General features: G+C 31.6%; 1 protein-coding gene across 1 annotated transcript in view; it reads left to right on the forward strand.

Moving 5' to 3' along the window:
- Positions 1 to 17,924, forward strand: part of LOC124369228 — a 145,814-nt gene that overhangs the window by 112,498 nt on the left and 15,392 nt on the right. Inside the window, exon 3 of the mRNA XM_046827102.1 lies at positions 2,725 to 3,367. Within this exon, the coding sequence (XP_046683058.1) occupies positions 2,725 to 3,367 (643 nt within the window). The remainder of the gene's footprint in view (positions 1 to 2,724; positions 3,368 to 17,924) is intronic.

Here is a 17,924-nt window from a genome sequence, read left to right on the forward strand (position 1 = left end):
CCTCGACGAGTACATCAAGGGAACGCCCAGGAACAATCTTAAGAAGATGCTGATTATCAAACATCTTGATATGTAGCAATCCTTCCTTCCTTCCTCCTTCCTCGATACCAAACCTAAGTTTTTTATAGACATTGTTGGGCGTAGATATTTGCGGTAGCGTAATCTTGGTATACTTTTACCGATGGACATCCAGGCCGATTTGAGTAGCAAATGTGCACATAGTGAACTCACATTCATTAAGAATTACAGGTGAATCGATAAATCAGATAAGGAAGTAATGATTGGAAATTATTCGCAGGATAGGCCTTTATCACCTAAGGGGCATCTTCACTTTGTTAAATATCTTATTAAGAACATGATCAACCAATAACAGAATTTTGCAGGTTATTTCTCAGGCTGACCCTACTGCACCTGTCAATGTTGCCTCCATCCATTAAGGTAAAATACGCTATCGCTAGGTTATATCTCTTTATCATCTCCATTTACTAAATAGGGGATGCAGTCAATCATACGGTGGTAGAAGATATTCTCAGGCTCCACATACAGAAACTACCCAGTACCGAATCTTAAAAATTATAAAGTACCATGAACTAATCCTGAGACCACACATATATATATATATATATATATATATATATATATATATATATATATATATGAGGTTAAATGATAACGATTTTAAATTTATCTTTGACTTTTATTCTGGTATAATTTAACTGATACTAAGTAATAAAAATTACTCACTTGCTGAAAATGTTGTCAATTATTTAGATTTCAATAATACTACACAAAATCATTACAAAAACCAAAATTTGCTTCATTTTTATATCACATTACTAGCGCTCATTTTTACGGTCTATGAAGAGAGTTTTAAAAGTTTTCTTATGAGCAGTACCTAACAGATTCGGTATGTTGAAGTGCATGGAGTAGCGGTTGTCTGCTAACAGTTCTCGTGCTACAGTTCGGTTTGGCAGACAAGTATGGTGAGATACGGAAATGCTCAAATTCTTTTTGGTTAATTTTTCTGGTATTAATCCTAAAAACATTGCATAGTTGCGTACTGCGGTGACTGTCTTGTCGAGTTGCACCAAATTGATGTCATTATAATAACCACAAACACTAAACTTCCTATATATATATATCAAGCAATACAACGGACACTCCTAACGACACCAATCAGCACTAGCTTCTTCAGATCAAACAATGTCCCATAGAGCAAAGAATAGTTTTGAGATTGAAAAAAAACCCTGCTATATATTATAACAGCGTATCCAAGCGTTATTATCTTAGTTTATTAAGTTGTTGTGTTCAGGTTTAACATTTCATAATAGGTTTATGAATTGTGTAGATTCTTAAGACATGAATTCAAAGAAGTGGAGTGAACATTCCTCAACTCTGTTTTCGGCACTATCGAGTTCTTTCTTTGACTCAGCTATTTATTGACAATAAACTAACCTCTTCTCGTAATCATGAGAGGCGAATAGGTTCATTACTAATCATACGAAGTGGTGGAACAGAAACTGCATTGTGCAGAGTAGAGTTCGATGCATTTACCTATCTTGCTTCAGAACTACTACTATTGTTCTATCTACTAGTAGGGAAATCGGATTGATGTCTCGAATGATAGTGGCTTTTGAAATTACAAACTATGCATTTCTGAGGGGGGGAGAGGTTTACGTTTGGTACATTTCCCTGTTAAGCACTCATATAAATATGGCTTCGTTGTCTACTTTTTATCTCTTCAGACAAACATAACTATTTCAGGAGTCTAGTCTGTGACATCGTCAGATATCTGACGCTGCACCAAGAGGAAGGAGATCATTCAAAAATTAACTTATTAAGTACACATTTAAAGAAAAATCCTAGACTCTCTGGACTTAAGCCAAATGAGTTTGGATCGTATTATCGGCAGTAAATGAAATAAACGACCTTAGATAAGCTGTTCATGCAAATCAGAGAGAGATGTCTATCTCAAATTCTATATTGTAACTTATGTTTATATATTTTGTATTAATATATTTGGAATATTTAAACTGCACTGTAGCTCATTTTTACGACTTATTGATAAAGGTAAAAGAAATCATCTAATTATTTTAATAAAAAATTAATATAAAAATAACCTTATGAATTAGTAATAATGTTAATTATCTTATTTCATTATCTTAATTAATCATTAATCTTAATTATCTTAATACCATCAAGATAAGTTGTAATCTCATCAAATCAAATTTTGTTAACACGGATGTCAATTATTGCTTGGAAACTTATTCAACACAAATTTAAACAAATTATTTCTTTTTACTTCCAGGATGAATTCAAAGTTTTGTTATTCACAACATTTTTAAAAGAGAGTATAATTTGAATGCTGTAATTCCTTTAATTTTGGGTACTCATATTTTAAACGTATTTTGAATAACATACATTTGTATTATAATATAATTTAAACAAATTTACTATAACCTTCATCTAACCGCTTCTAAATACAATTTTTAGTATATTTGTTTAGATCTCTTCAGTTTTAAACGTGTTAGTAAGTAAAATCTCGTTAGGTTTGAGTATTAAAGGTATTTGCAATGGGTTCTCTGTTATAACCTATATAACAGTAATAAACCTATATAACCTTTGTGTAAACAGTAATAAATACACTAGTTTTTACTATATATTGTCGGATTTATTATAGGAGTCAGATTGTATATTTAGTAACGAGTGGTTTTATTGTTTTAGGGATCTGCCTGGAGCCAATCATGGAATGCAAATGGAGGGCAGAAACCTAGGCCCTGGAATGGACAATCGAAATCTCGGACCAGGGATGGACGGACGGAGCCTAGGATCGACTATGGATGGCAGAGGTCTTGGTCCAGCTATGGACGGTAGAAACCTCGGTTCAAACATGGATGGTAGAAACCTTGGGTCAAATATGGATGGCCGAAATCTTGGGTCAAATATGGACGGCCGAAATATCGGATCAAACATGGATGGACGAAACCTAGGGTCGAATATGGATGGCCGAAACCTTGGTTCATCTTTAGATGGCAGAAATCTGGGGTCAACTCTGGATGGCAGAAACCTAAGTTCGACCATGGACCACCGCATCTTAGGATCATCCTTAGACAGTCGAGGGTTAGGAACAAGCATGGATGGCCGCAGCCTTGGGTCTATAATGGATGGCCAACAACGGCAGGATCTGAGCATGGCGAGACCGATGCACAGCTCTTTCCAACCTCATGACAATAGACAAGATAGCTTTAAAGTGTGCCAAGATTCGTTTTCTTCGAATTTACAAAAAGACAATTTTATGCATGGAGGACAACAACGTCAAGACTGTTTTAGTTCGTCCTCCAATTCCGAATCCTTCTTCGGCAATAATGTAAGTACATTTTCGTTATGTTTCACATTGTATTAGTTTTATCTTGTTATATCTATTTATTTCACTATGTCGTAGGCATGGTCAATTGCTGAAATTGCTGAACTTGATTTTTCAAACTATACTTTTTTATGAGAATTTATTACTGTTATTACTAGTCATCTTAAGTATTGTAATTTTGCAAAATGGTTATACCGTGGGAATGTAAATAAATAAATAAAAGCAAATTATTATTAATATTACAATTAAGATTGCATTAGCAGAATATTCACCTTCACTGTAATGATATGTTTAATGTAAACATTACTGGTTTCAGTATACAAAAAGTTACCCTTTAATACAAATAATTACTCTTCAATAATTAATAAAAAAGAATCAATCACTGAACTTTTTATGTTGACAATCACAGGTCCTTGAGTACAATATATATATATATATATATATATATATATATATATATATATATATATATATATATATATATATGTGTGTGTGTTGCTTTAATTATCAAAAGTTATAAAAGTGTTAGTCGAATACGGATATACTCCGCAAGGAAAGTACCTAAGATATAGACCAACGCAGTAGAACCAAGCTGTTGACCCTTCGGTTATCAGTCCGACACGCTTTCGTTATTAGCCAGTCGCGTTATCGTTACCAGTCTAACACCCTGTTATAGCACTGAACCTCACATTGGGCGTTATTTTTTATTTAAAGATTTTATTTCGTACATTGTTTATTAATCTACTCGTAGTCAACCTTTAATTTTTTTAAATTTATATATATACATGCATGCACGACAATTACACTTTTTCACGATCCATACAAATAAACGGACGATCATTTCGAAGTTAGCCGATATAAATTAGCGTGGTTATCCAGACGACAGTTGGTCTCAGAAGGGGAAACTTGTACACGTATGCTGGACAGAGATCCTGGAAGTTATAGGCTTCAAGGGCCCAATTGAACCTAAAGAATGAGGGCCTCAATCTACTAATTGTCAGGTTGACAAGAGGTTTTTTTTCTCGGCCCCAAAGTCCAAACACAGTAGTCGAACTTTGAATATGCACTTTCTTATGATAGTATTCTCTATTTTTATCATAATACAATAACAACTAAGAAAATACCTATAACATGTAAAATAAAGTTTTAGCAATTTTTAGTCAAGATTTTTATTTCTAGTAATATGTCCCTCGTGAATTACGAGCGAACACTAACATTGAACCAAAATGCCTTGTTTTATTAAATATAATAAATAGTTTTCCTTCGTATATTTTTTTTTTTTTTTTTTTTTGCAATAGGACAGTTAAAATTGATCATTCTATTAGCTAAATTAAACAATATACATACAATTACATTTACTTCTACTATTTATATATAAGACATTCAATTTAATTTAAACTTAGAAGATCAAAAGTAAAGCTAAACTCTGTAAACACAACTAAAACTCAAGATTAATAAGGAACTTTATAGAAAGACTTTAATCTTTTGGTGGTTTGAAGATATATTAACTTGACATGTACCCATTTTTGGTTAGCCTTCATAAAATGTGAACAACCTCATAGGTAACAGTAAATAGTTGTAATTTTACTAACAAAATGTACAAAGAGTTATTTACCTGATAGTGATTTCTGGTGTATAAGTTACCATTCACTTCAACAATACTTTGATATCTACTAATCGATTACCAACCTATATTCCTAGAGAAAAAAAATACCTTTACGTGAGCATCAATGTATTACTTCTTGTCGGGTGGGTTCGCCTGGATGACCAAGCTCCGCTAGTATAACCCCAATGACACATCGCTACGGTTTCTGTCTTGTCAGATAGCATTACACGCATTTTACTCATATGTGTATTTTGTATTTGACGTTGTATTTTATTATACGATATACATACTTCATTGCCAAGTTTATATGAAGAGATAAGTATCTAGTTTGTTTGACTTTATCCATATTTTGCTATAGTTTAACTAATACTATTCGATAACATTATCTACAGCTTTAAATCAACAATAAATTACAAAAATTCTTTAGATGGTACTGACTTATCAAAGAAATAAAAATCATTAAAACCAAGATCGTTATTGTAAACTTTTTATAAAACCACGGTATGGCACATTAAATATCGTGTCAATGGTAATTCAAAATTCCGATGGAAAATAAAAATTACAACTTACTTATTGGTGGTATTTTTTATTATTTACAAAATATTCCATAAACCTATTAAGGTGTAATTCATTTTGGTAATAAAACGAGAAGTGGGCCAAACTTCAAGCTTTCACCGGTTTTGAAGGAAGGTCGTTGTATTATTGTTGCTTTTAGAAACAAAGAAAGGCTTTTACTGTGTTTGCCAGGGATATATCCAAATCAAAGTTAAATAAATCAATGTGTGCTAACAATATTGCACAACAATCAACTGAACGCCAGATGATTTAATTTTAAGCACCCATCAATTAGTACTCCACATTTCCTTGACTCTTGAATTTATACCTCTAATAGATGATTCTTTGATTCTATTTTTATTAGTGTTGGAATATCGGATTGAAAATTAGCCATAGACTATGTGTTTACTAATTAATTAATGAATGTCATCTGTGTTTTCTTGTTGGTAAAAATATGAATAAACTTGTTAACTGTAATACGTTAAATAAATTCACAGAGAGTTTAACTAAGTTTAATAATTTATTTCTGGAAATAATTTTAGTAATTATAGATGTCGATCTTTGGTGTCAGACTTAGAGAATAATACAGGTTCAACTTGAAATTGGAATATTTTTCACCGTTCTATGAACTGTAGTGTCTTTCCCATTACTTTGATTTATAATAAACCGGGACAGGTTCAAATGTATCATTGTTTTGTTTGTTGACATAATAAGTAAGTTCAGACTCATTATTAGAAAGATTTTTTTATTTGGAATTGAATGCGTTTTGGAATATTCTTTGTTCACGTAGACAGGATGCATATACTGTAGTAAAATTATTAAGAGGTGTATATATCCTCATGAAAAATGTAATTCTGAGAGTTTATGTCTCAATAAGTTGTCTCACTGGAATGGTTTTTTAACTGTATTTCGACAGTTGTGAAAATAATGTTGATAGACATTATTTATTTTCAAATTTTAAAACAGTTGATAAAAATAATTTTTATATTACAGTATCTTAAATTTTATCTTTTATTCGCATTTTACTAGCAAATTTAATGCATAGTTAAATTTAAATTGGTTAAAAAACGCAACACGTTTAAAACAATAGTTAGACTTATATTTGCAGGTCTGCCATTTAAGGGTTCGTTAGTGGTCTAAACATGTGTTCTGGTAAATGTTTACAATATTTGCTGGGTGGTATATGTGCGTTAGAACATTGTCACTTTAAGCCGCATAAATACTGGATTACAATCGACTCTTCACCAGTACAACACTATCTTCAAATGAATTGATATGCTTTAGACTCTTGGTATATATGGGTCGATCATATATTTCTACTTTATCTCAATATTCATTTATATTTAAATATTTATTATGCTAAATTTAACAGCCGTTAATATATTGCTAACGTTTAAGTCACTTAACTCGTCTTTACTTTGTTTTATGTTGAATTGTCTCTGATTTTAAAGAATTTAAAAAATAAGGATTTGAAATATTAGAATGAATTGCACAGATGTGAGTCGTATAAGATATTTGTGAAACTAAAATTATATACTAAATTCGAAAATGTAAAATTGTATTGCCATTATCAGGCCTCAAAATGCCAATTTAAAGCCAGTATTCATGAAAAATGTATATTTTTGGACTGTAATTGAAGAAGGTAGTTTAGTTGAATTAACTGAATGTTTTTTCTGCGGGATAAGTATTACATATAAGTAAAAAAACTTAAATGCATATAGGTTTGAGGCCACCAAGAATAAAAATGTAAAACTATACTTAATCAGATTGGTTTAACTATTGTGTGACTGGAATTTGAGTTAAAGAGATATTTGAGTAATAGGTCTATTATCTCATGCACTCGTAAAAATTAACTATTCTACTTTTTTAATTTTAATATATTGTTGCAAGGAAGGTAGGAGGATTTTTATATATTACCATCTGTTTTAACCCACCTTGAAAAGTACTAGAGTAAAACTTACCAGACTTTGCAGGCATGTAGACTTTGAAACGGGCACTGCATGCTTGGTTTGGGTTGTTTAATCAATTAATTTCAGGTGTGAAAATTTGAAAAATTCTAAATGTGAACAGTTAGTGTTCGAAACTAATGCTAATGTTTGTTAAACAGCTGATATTATTTGATCTGTAATTTATCGGTTACTAAATTCCTTATACACCTGAATTAGTGTTATATTTTAAAAGTTAAAGTCGTGGCAAACAAGGTATCATAATAAACATGTATACAGAATTATTGTGATACCGTTCTAAAGGGTACTTCAGTTGAGTACCAAATCTAGGATATTTTCTAATAAACCTAAAATATTTCAAAAAATAAGTTTTTGTCACTGAAGACTTAAATTATAAACATTTACCATTAAACTTTTCCGTGAGCAATATTACTTTATTATGAAATAAAATATAAAATTTACCAAGTAAATTCCTTTCTCATACAAGCAAATAAACTGGTAAAACGGCCATTGTTTAATACCAGTTATTAACACATATAATAATATTTCATCATATTTTTAAATGGCTTAGTCACTAACAAAAGTATTGAATTTAATACTTGATTGCGTTTGCAAGTGACGGGTAACAGTACTTTACCATAAACAATATCGCAACTATTTTGGAAAAAGCTATTAAAACCGTGGAATTCTAAATTGATTTTCATAACCTTCTGAGTTATAACCCATTCTAATTTAATTTAGATTTTTAGATAAGATTAGATGATTTGGGAAGTATAATAAAATTACCAAGTTGGCAAGGTATATCGAAGACCTTTTTAATGTATATATATATATATATATATATATATATATATATATATATATATATATATATATAGTTGCAAATGGTTACAGGATTTCCATGACTGCAAGTATAAAAATCAAAAGAAGGAAAAGTAAACCTAGACAATATTTTAAGCCTGTTTTGTGTTACAAACAGTATAATTGTCTCGAATTTCGTAACAGTATTCAATAATTGAGATTCTGAAATATAAATATAATTATATATAATATAATTATAATATATATATAATTATATTATAATATAATTATAATATATATATATATATAATAGTATTATAATATATATATATATATATAATATTATTATAATATATATATATATAATTATATTTATATTTCAGAATCTCAATTATTGAATACTGATACGAAATTCGAGACAATTATACTGTTTGTAACACAAAACAGGGTTAAAATATTGTCTAGGTTTACTTTTTATTCTTTTGATTTTTATACTTGCACTCATGGAAATCCTGTAACCATTTGCAACTATTACTTGTAGCTATTTCAATAGATCTTAATAGATATAAATGTTAAAATAGATGTAATAGATATTAACGTTAGGAAAAAATGTTCAGACAACTTTAATTCTTTATTATTATTTCACATATTATTCGTAATAGAGGCGTGTGGAGCCAAGAGTTCTAGTATATTTACATTTTCTGTTATTGTAACTAGAACAAATCACATAACACATATTCTGCAAGACTTACAATTTGAAAAATTAAATTACATAATGAAACTGTATGTCGATATTGATAATATTAGGTTTAATTGTCTAACTAAACCTTATTTATATCAATTAAAGCAAATAACCTACCTCTTTTAAAATGGCTATGTAATAAAGAGGTGTTGAATCGTTCGGTAGTCTGACCCCAAAACGTATATTGAAAATTGTAATAGCACATTCAAATTACAATACACGAAAAATACGTTTTAGCCAGATTTCAATATCCTTCATAATTTAACAAAGTGCTTGAGAAGCTTTGTTTGTGCATTTTCTATGATTTTTTTCTTAACATTCTCACAAATTATAGTGCTTTCATAGATAGAAAGTGTGCCAATTACTTGGGAAGTGGATTGACCCTTTATAACAAAGTTGTATTATTTACAACACAGTGGTATTATACTAATAGTATGCTTCTATAATATGGATCAATTTATGTAATTAAGAATGTTTTTTGTTTGTTAAATAACCCACAAACTCTGCAGTAAATAATCTGAAATATCTTAAAATGGCCAATCTTTTACTGATGTACTCTAACTAAAGTATAATTTGAAACGTTACGTATAACCGCATAACTACGAAATACTACATATATTTATTTATTGATATAGCAAATGCAGTCTATTGAATGCAACCTCATTGTTGAGATGAAATGTTTCAAAGTTACTGTTATAGTATCAAGCGCTGTCAACATGTTTAGTATCACGCCAACTGCCGAGTTCTTGAAAGTATGCATCACACGAAGTTGCAATCATCAACAAATATAGCTTTGTGACGTTACTGCTCTCGCTTTTAAGTTACGTTTGTCTCGTTTTCTTCATCTGGTTACGCGATTTCCTGCGCATTTACAATATTTACTTGGATTAATTATAGGTAGATATTGATAATCAGTCATTAAATAGTTTGATGGAAAAGTGTAAATTAATTCTAGTAATAAAGATTTGACTAAATCTGTTTTATATTTAAACATCATTTTTACAAACTTCAAAATTTGTCACGGCTTCTTTCAGTAATGTAAAAATAATTCATAAATATTTGACAAGTAACATGCTGTTTAAAATGGCCTCCTTGTACACTTTTAAAGCTGTTAACTGTAGTGAGTTTCGAGTGTGTGATCTAAAAATAGACAACATTGTTTCAGATTGTGTGTGTTTTTTTTAATAACTATTTTTACATTGTTTTCACTCTTCCCCTACAACCAGTAGAGTAAAAAAACATCAAAATCAGAAACAACTTCTTTAAGCAATGTAATAATAATTCATACATATTTGACAAGTAACATGCTGTTTAAATCCGTGTTCCTTATGCCATACAAATGCCAGCTATCAACCGTACTGAGTTTCGAGATTACATGAAAGAGAAATCGACGGGAGTGTTTCAGATTGTCTCTGAAACTTCTATAATAGATGCCCGAATAAGAGCGGACCAAGGTATGCCAAGCTCCCACATCCATTGTTTAAAGTTTCTTTTTGACGATGGAAGGATTGTGAAGGGAACAGAATTCTTTCAAACATTTGACAATGTATTACTGATTTTTTGTATCATTGAAGGATGGAAAAGGGCCGGAAAATCCTGTTTCCTGCCCTCATTCAACTTGGGAATCTTGATATGATAACAAGGGATCCTCTAAAACAATGGCTCTCATGTCTCATCCCCCGTTTTTACCATAACGGATTAACTAACAAAAATGTATCACATTAAAAAGTTACTGCTGAGTTATATCAATGCCATTTAATATTCTTGCTCGTATCTCTTGAATTTTACCTACGGGAGTGGCATAAACCCGTGACTTGAGGTCCCCCATAGGAAACATTTTAAGGGATTTGAGGTCGGGAGACCTAGCAGGCCAAGGAACTGGGCCTTCACCACCGATCCACTTTTTGTTGTATGCTCCATCCAAATATTTTCTATGATTTAAACTAAAATGGGCTGTAGCCCCGTCTTGCCTAAACCACATATTATTTTGGGTGTTCTGTGGCAAATACTGAATAATAGTTGCATGGTCATGAGTCAAAAACTGTAAATATATCTGGACGTTGAGAATATCCGGTAAAAAACCTTACAAATAACCTGTCACCAGTTATGCCAGCCCAAACATTTAAATAAAACTGATATTGGTGACGACCTTGTGTAATTGCATGCGGGTTATCAATGGACCAAATGTGTGAGTTGTGAAAATTAACATCATTGTTCTTGAAAATTTGGCCTTGTCCGTGAAAAATACATGACGCAAAAAATTGGATTAATACATATTTTTTGTAAACCATTTACAAAGCTGGATTCGACGATGATAATCACGAGGTAACAGTGAGTGAACTCACTGTTGTGGTAAGGATGAAGTGGCTGCTCTGTAGTAGAGTCCAGACTGTAGCATTGCTAACATTTAACTACAAACCAAGTTCTCTACTACTTTTGTTAGGGTGGTCTAACTCGACATATAATATTAATACTTCCAATTCAGGGGTTTTCAATGACACTTGTTGGCCTGAGTAACCTTTTTTATGTAAAGCTTCCGGTATCTGCAAGTCGATGATGAATTTCTGAAAGAGTTTTATTGCGAGGTAACACATGATTTGGAAAACGTTTCTGAAACAATATTTTCGCTTCAGAACTACTAAAATTAGCAAGGCTATACATTAGCTGCGTATCTGCCGTTTCTGAGTTTGTAAAACTGTTAATTTCATGATTTGCCATTTATTTTTACTAATGAAAAGAAACTTAATCACAAACACTTACTAATTAAAACAAACAATACACTACAGTACTTGCAATGAACACAAATCAACTTCTTCAGAACCGAAGAAATGTGGTCTTTGAGTTATGAACAAATATCAATAACATCAGATACGACTACTTTTACTAACTAAAATAAACGGCTGTTCACGTCAATCAGCTTACTGACTTGAAATTAGCTATTCAGGCTACAACAATATTGAAACACTTGCTACTGTATACTTCTGTGAAAGACGATACTCATAAAAAGGTATTCATCCATATTTAAGGTAAAATTAGTCGGTTTTGAGTTATTTTGATTAAAATAATGTAAACCTCTGCCATTTTGAAACGGATAAAAGGATTTTAATAATATTTTATTTTCAAGAAGGTCTACCAAAGGGGAATAAAATTCTCAAGTTCAATAATTTAGCTGTTATTAATTAATCTTAGCTGTTTAAAAAGAAATATTTTTTTATAAAAACATATAGAGGCGGAAAACTAAGGGTTTTTTTTAGTACATACATTCAAATTAACTATTTTGCTATTTTTTGTGTGTAGCACAACATCACAGATTATTGGAACACGTTATCTGAATACCCTGTTTGTGTGTTTATCCTTTTAACAGCCACGCTCGCATATATGCGAGCGGCAGCGTGTCCTTCCCGCGGGCCACGCCCGCATATATGCGAGCGAGTGTAAGGGTTTTGAATTTCGCGCCTTACTCAGTCATAGACGTTCGGAAATACTTCGTGTTTGGTACGGAAATCTTCGGGAAATTTTGGCGATTCCCGTGAAATATTTTGTTTTTGTCTCAATATGGTTGCATCACTGCAAGTATCAATTTTCTTGTGGTCCACCAGCTGTCACAACTGCTGTTGCATAGTTTGCTGTGTATTGACGAGTTTGTTTGTAAACAAAGTAAAATGTCTTCACGAAAACTAAAAGAAGACGACATAAATGAATACTTTAGTCGTGATAACTAAAGTGAATTGTTAGAAGATGATGGAGAGAGTGACAGTGATGGTGAAAAAGAGTCAGATAGTTTACCTAATGTTGTAAGTGAGGTGAGCGACTTTGACATTATTCCACTGCCAAGCGGCGACAGATCCATTAAAAATGAACCTAGGTTATATGAAAGTAATAATATCAATTTAATTGAAAATAACATATGTATTGATGAAAACATCTATCCGGCCCTTGAAACAGTTAGACCTGCTGAACATAACCTAACTCAAACTCGCCAATTACCTAGGCCTACAACGGAACAAACTAACAGAACTAGGTCTAAACAAAAGATTGTGTTTCTATGGGAACATGATAACAATTTTCTCTCCGAACCTATTTAATTTTGACCTAATTCATCAATAGGTTTAATTTGTCTTTTTTATTTTAGATTACAAAGATTTCTTAGGTTTGCCTAAATTTGCTTACTTTGATCAATGTTAGGTTAAAATTCCCATGTAAAATAAAATGTATTACAATGTAAAAATAAATAAATAAAATTAAAAAACTCATTTTTTACTATATTTAGTCCTAGTGAACACCTTAAAAGCATACAAGGTAAATATATAATTTTATGAAACCATAAGAGAAAAATAAGTTTTTTATGTAATTTTGCTAAAATAACCCGGCCTGTGGGTATCACCAGTAGATATAAAACATGGCTGTTATAAGGTTTTATATATATATATATATATATATATATATATATATATATATATTGTGTGTGTGTGTGTGTGTGTGTGTGTGTGTGTGGGCGCGCGCGCGCGCGCACGTGTGTCTGATCTTTTGACATCAGAGACACCTGGACGACAAACAAATGTAATCAAGATGAAGCGGTTTTCTCATTGTCTAATCAGGTACACAATTTCAACGATGTAGAGAGTTTGTTTTGAGCTTCTTCGTCGCCGACTGTTTCGGATTTCTTCAGATGGATATTTATTCCAGATTCCATGGGTCAAATCTGTCACAGCGTTAGACTTCAGACGCTGCAATAATTGGAAGGTGAACTGGAGCTGAACTTAATATTCTTATTGTAGCAACCATTCCCACCATTGCTCTACGTTAAGTGAAGAGCATAAACTTATATAGATTGACTTGTTCTCATTTTGATTTCAAACAGACTTTGAATGCAAGACTTAGTTCCTTGAATGATGTCTCCTTTAGTTATGTTGTATTTTTACCAGACAATGGTGTCCTTAGCATATTGAATTAGTTTTCCATATTAGATCACTAAATTAAATTTACAGAAAAAAACTGTCCTTAACAATAATATAAGTGATTCATAAGATATTATGTCCGTCTTATTTCTCCAAATGTAAAATAACTTTGTTCAAACGCCGATTAGTTACAGATTCAACAGAGAAAATCTGAAACAATTCCGACGATTTTTAGATCACAACTTTCGAAACTCATTGCAGTTGACAGTTAACATCTAGCAGTGTTTGACAGTGTTTATGAACACCGTTTTAAACAACATTTAACTTGTGAATTATCATTACATTACTTAAAAAGACCGTTCTAGATTTCGAGGTTTGCTTCTCTACTGGTTGTAGGCGAAGGTTGGAAACAAAAAATGCAAAAATAGTTATCAAACAAAAAAACAGAGAAAATCTGAAACAGTGCCATCTCTTTTTAAATCACATACGTTCAAAGCTCATTACACTTGACACAGCTGGTATTTTGACAATTTAAAATGAGACCATTTTAAACAGCATGTAACGTGTCAAATATTTATGAATTATTGTTATATTACTTATATTAAAGGGGCCGTTACAAATTTTGGGGTTTATTACTCTGCTGGTAATAATTGCTTGATTATTTCTGCTGGTATACAAGCAATGCAAAAATAATCAAATATAAACCAACTTGGAACACATCTTTATAGTTATAATTAGTTTAAACTATTCCATTATACAACTTAATTATTTCGCCGCTGGATTTGGCTAGAGAAAAATAAGTTTATGACTATAAGATGGTGTAAAATCATGCTTACACTATTTTTTTCTCTATGTGTTATTCACAATTAAAAGTGAAGTGCGTCAATCGTAATTTTTCACTTGTTTCTGGTTCACAATGTCTCTGATAATTCATCACAAGCCAAATGTTCTAAACATTAAGAGTTTGACTTGGAAAGTCTTAGGATTTTATTTTCAACATATCCTCAAACTATAATTCAATTTTATTTCCTTTTTTGTGAATACACCACCCGTCTTCCAAGGAATCTTTCACCATCTTCTCTTCAAAACTGCAGTGAATGGAGTGTATTTATTCTGAGTCATTCTTATATATATTTTTTACGATCATCGGGTGGAGGTAAAAGCCAGTTACTACAACTGAACGAACTTGGTTTTATCTCTGTCGCTAGAACGTTTTTTTACCCTTCTTCTTGAAATTCTTCATTCAGTCTGCTTGACGCTTTTTACTATTTCCTTCTTCTAAAAAACTAAAATTGTAAAAACCAGTATTACAAAGGAGATATATATATATATACTTGAACAAGTTTGCTACAAATTTCAAATTTCCCTCAACTCCACCAGCGTCATAGCGTCTGATTCTCCAGAAATATGTGACAAAACAAAGAGAATTACATAAACACCCCCCTCTCCCCCATTACAAAGCTACGCACAAATTAAAAGTTTTCGTAGTTATATTGTCATTAACAATGGAATTATTTTTGAAAATACAGCTCAACAAGTTCATCGATGTTCCTCCTTAACACACAAACAAGGTCATGCGCTGGAAATTAACTTGTCCTCATCACACTTTTATATTTCGTTATAATATTTTATTTAAAGGTTTTAGGCTATTAATCTCAATTATTGAAAATCCACCCATCCTCACTCTTTAACAAAGGACATCAGTTTATTAACCATAAAGATTCCGTAAAAAGTTTTTAATTAGACTTAAATTATACTTAAAATATTTGTCCAATCAAATACCATCGGCTAATTAGAATAATGTTACTGATAAACTGTTGTGATCTTTGTTATTGCTGTACACTTCATTCGATTACAAATATTTTTAATCAAGTCTTTTAAAGTGAGTTACTTCACTTCATTCTCAGACATTCTCAATATCTTCAATAACGCTTCAAAGCTTGATAATCATAATTCAATTATCAGGTAAACAAACATAGATTTTGTTAGCTATTATTATTTTTTATATTTAGCAAACATTTCTGGTTGGAGATGGCGGTAAGAGGAATCATTGTATGGTGACAGTGCTGAATACACACTTATATACAATACTCAAGGTACCTCTGTGCATGGTTTAGTGCGTGGTCAAGTCTAAATTTCCACAAAAATACGCTTATGCGTATGAGTGTGTGTTCAAGAGCAGGAATTGTAATTATCCCTCTAACTTCCTTTTAACGTTATACAGTCTTATTACGTGTTCAGACATTACAACATCGCAGATTATGTGAAGTCAAAAGTACCAGGAGTAATAAGGCCGTGAAGGCAGAGGTACATTTAATAAATTTCCTAACTTACCCAGGGGTGTTTAACCAGTCCAGGTCAACCCACATTAAGGTCCTTCAGTATATCAGTTAGGAGGGTTCGCTGTAAATTCAATATTATACTTAACTTTTCCAACCGAAGTTTATTTCTGAAACTGAAGTTGTGAATGTGTCGACATATGCGACCGTTTTTATAACACTATAACAATTATATTATATACGCTACACATGTATGAAATTGTTTACAGTTATAATAATAATAATGAAATTATATTGGGTGATTTTATATTTAAAATCCTTTACGAAATTACTCCTGTCAATAAAAAATCTAATATTAATATTAAAAAATAAATAAAAATTGAAAATATTTATATTGTACTGTAGAGTGATAATGATGTAAAACAATTTTGATCAAATTAATTTACTATTGTAATAATACCTTAATACGCTGCATACAAACCAAGCACGTGAACTGATAATGTATTGCAAATACTACAATATAGCTAACTAACCACTGGCGCATATCATAGATGACCTGATGTCAACCATTTTAGGCTGCATTGGAGATTATAGTACAATATTAGACCATAATAACTGAACACCGACTTTCCAAGATTCGGACGAATGCTAGGAAAGTAGAGTACGTTGTCTATTTGTCAAAAATCGAGCAAAGTCTTTATTATTATATTATACTTCATATTTCTTATGATTTTTAAACCTAATGTTTAGTAAAAATTATCGTGAAGTAAAACTATTCTTGCATGTACAGTGAACTGTGAGTTTGTTGATTTATTTTTGGGATGCCTTGTGTTACTGCCCCGTGTAGTTTGTATGTCTGTGCGTCGTAAAATGTTAATGAACTTTCGCATGTACTTACTTTTGGTTTATTTATGATAGTACAAGACGTTGTGTTGATAGATCTATCTATACATTTAAAAAATAAATATTAGAGAATTTTTGGTTTTTTATTAATACCAAACAATTGAGTTTTTATTTAGCACTGTGAATTGAAAACCTCAAACAATCTTCATTTCCAACGTAGTCAGTCGGCGTGATGCATCGTGTAAATTGTTTCATTATGATGAGCGTTTAAATGTGAAAGAGCTCCTATTTTGATAAACTTGGGCTCAGCATCAAACGTGAGAGAAGTTGAGATTCTGTGAAATTTGCAGGTGTAGAGCCTTTAGAACTATATCGGATGGGGTTTCATCTGTATACACTAAAATATGGAGAAAATTGCTAGGCTTAAAACAATATTTTCTTCTTTATTTATACCTTCAATTAGCGGAGGCATCTAACCTTCTATCCATGAGTTGATGTTCATTTTCTTCTTGGTGGGCCTAATAAACAGGGCACGGATGTCAGAGGAAACATTCTCACAGAGTGAGAATATCTGTACATTCCACTTGAAAGTTCTGCAATGAGCATGACGAATCTCAAACACGTTCTGATTATCTTGTATAGCTAAGGGCCGTTTTCTCTCTTTGTCCCGATAAAGATAAGGTATTAAGTGCCCTTAGTAAGATATTTTGAATTTTTTTAATGGTTTGGAGGATTGGAAAAAATTTGTCTGGTTGAGTTTAATTTCTTATTCCTGGGGTGCGCAATAAGCCGTTGAGTGCTTAGCAATAGGGCTCCCGTTAGAAGAAGAAGCATAACATGTACAGGAATACTACAAAGTTAATATCGTCAAAATCCTTTTTCATCCAACG

The sequence above is a fragment of the Homalodisca vitripennis genome, chromosome X, assembly GCF_021130785.1.
Source record: "Homalodisca vitripennis isolate AUS2020 chromosome X, UT_GWSS_2.1, whole genome shotgun sequence".
Classification (NCBI taxonomy): domain Eukaryota; kingdom Metazoa; phylum Arthropoda; class Insecta; order Hemiptera; family Cicadellidae; genus Homalodisca; species Homalodisca vitripennis.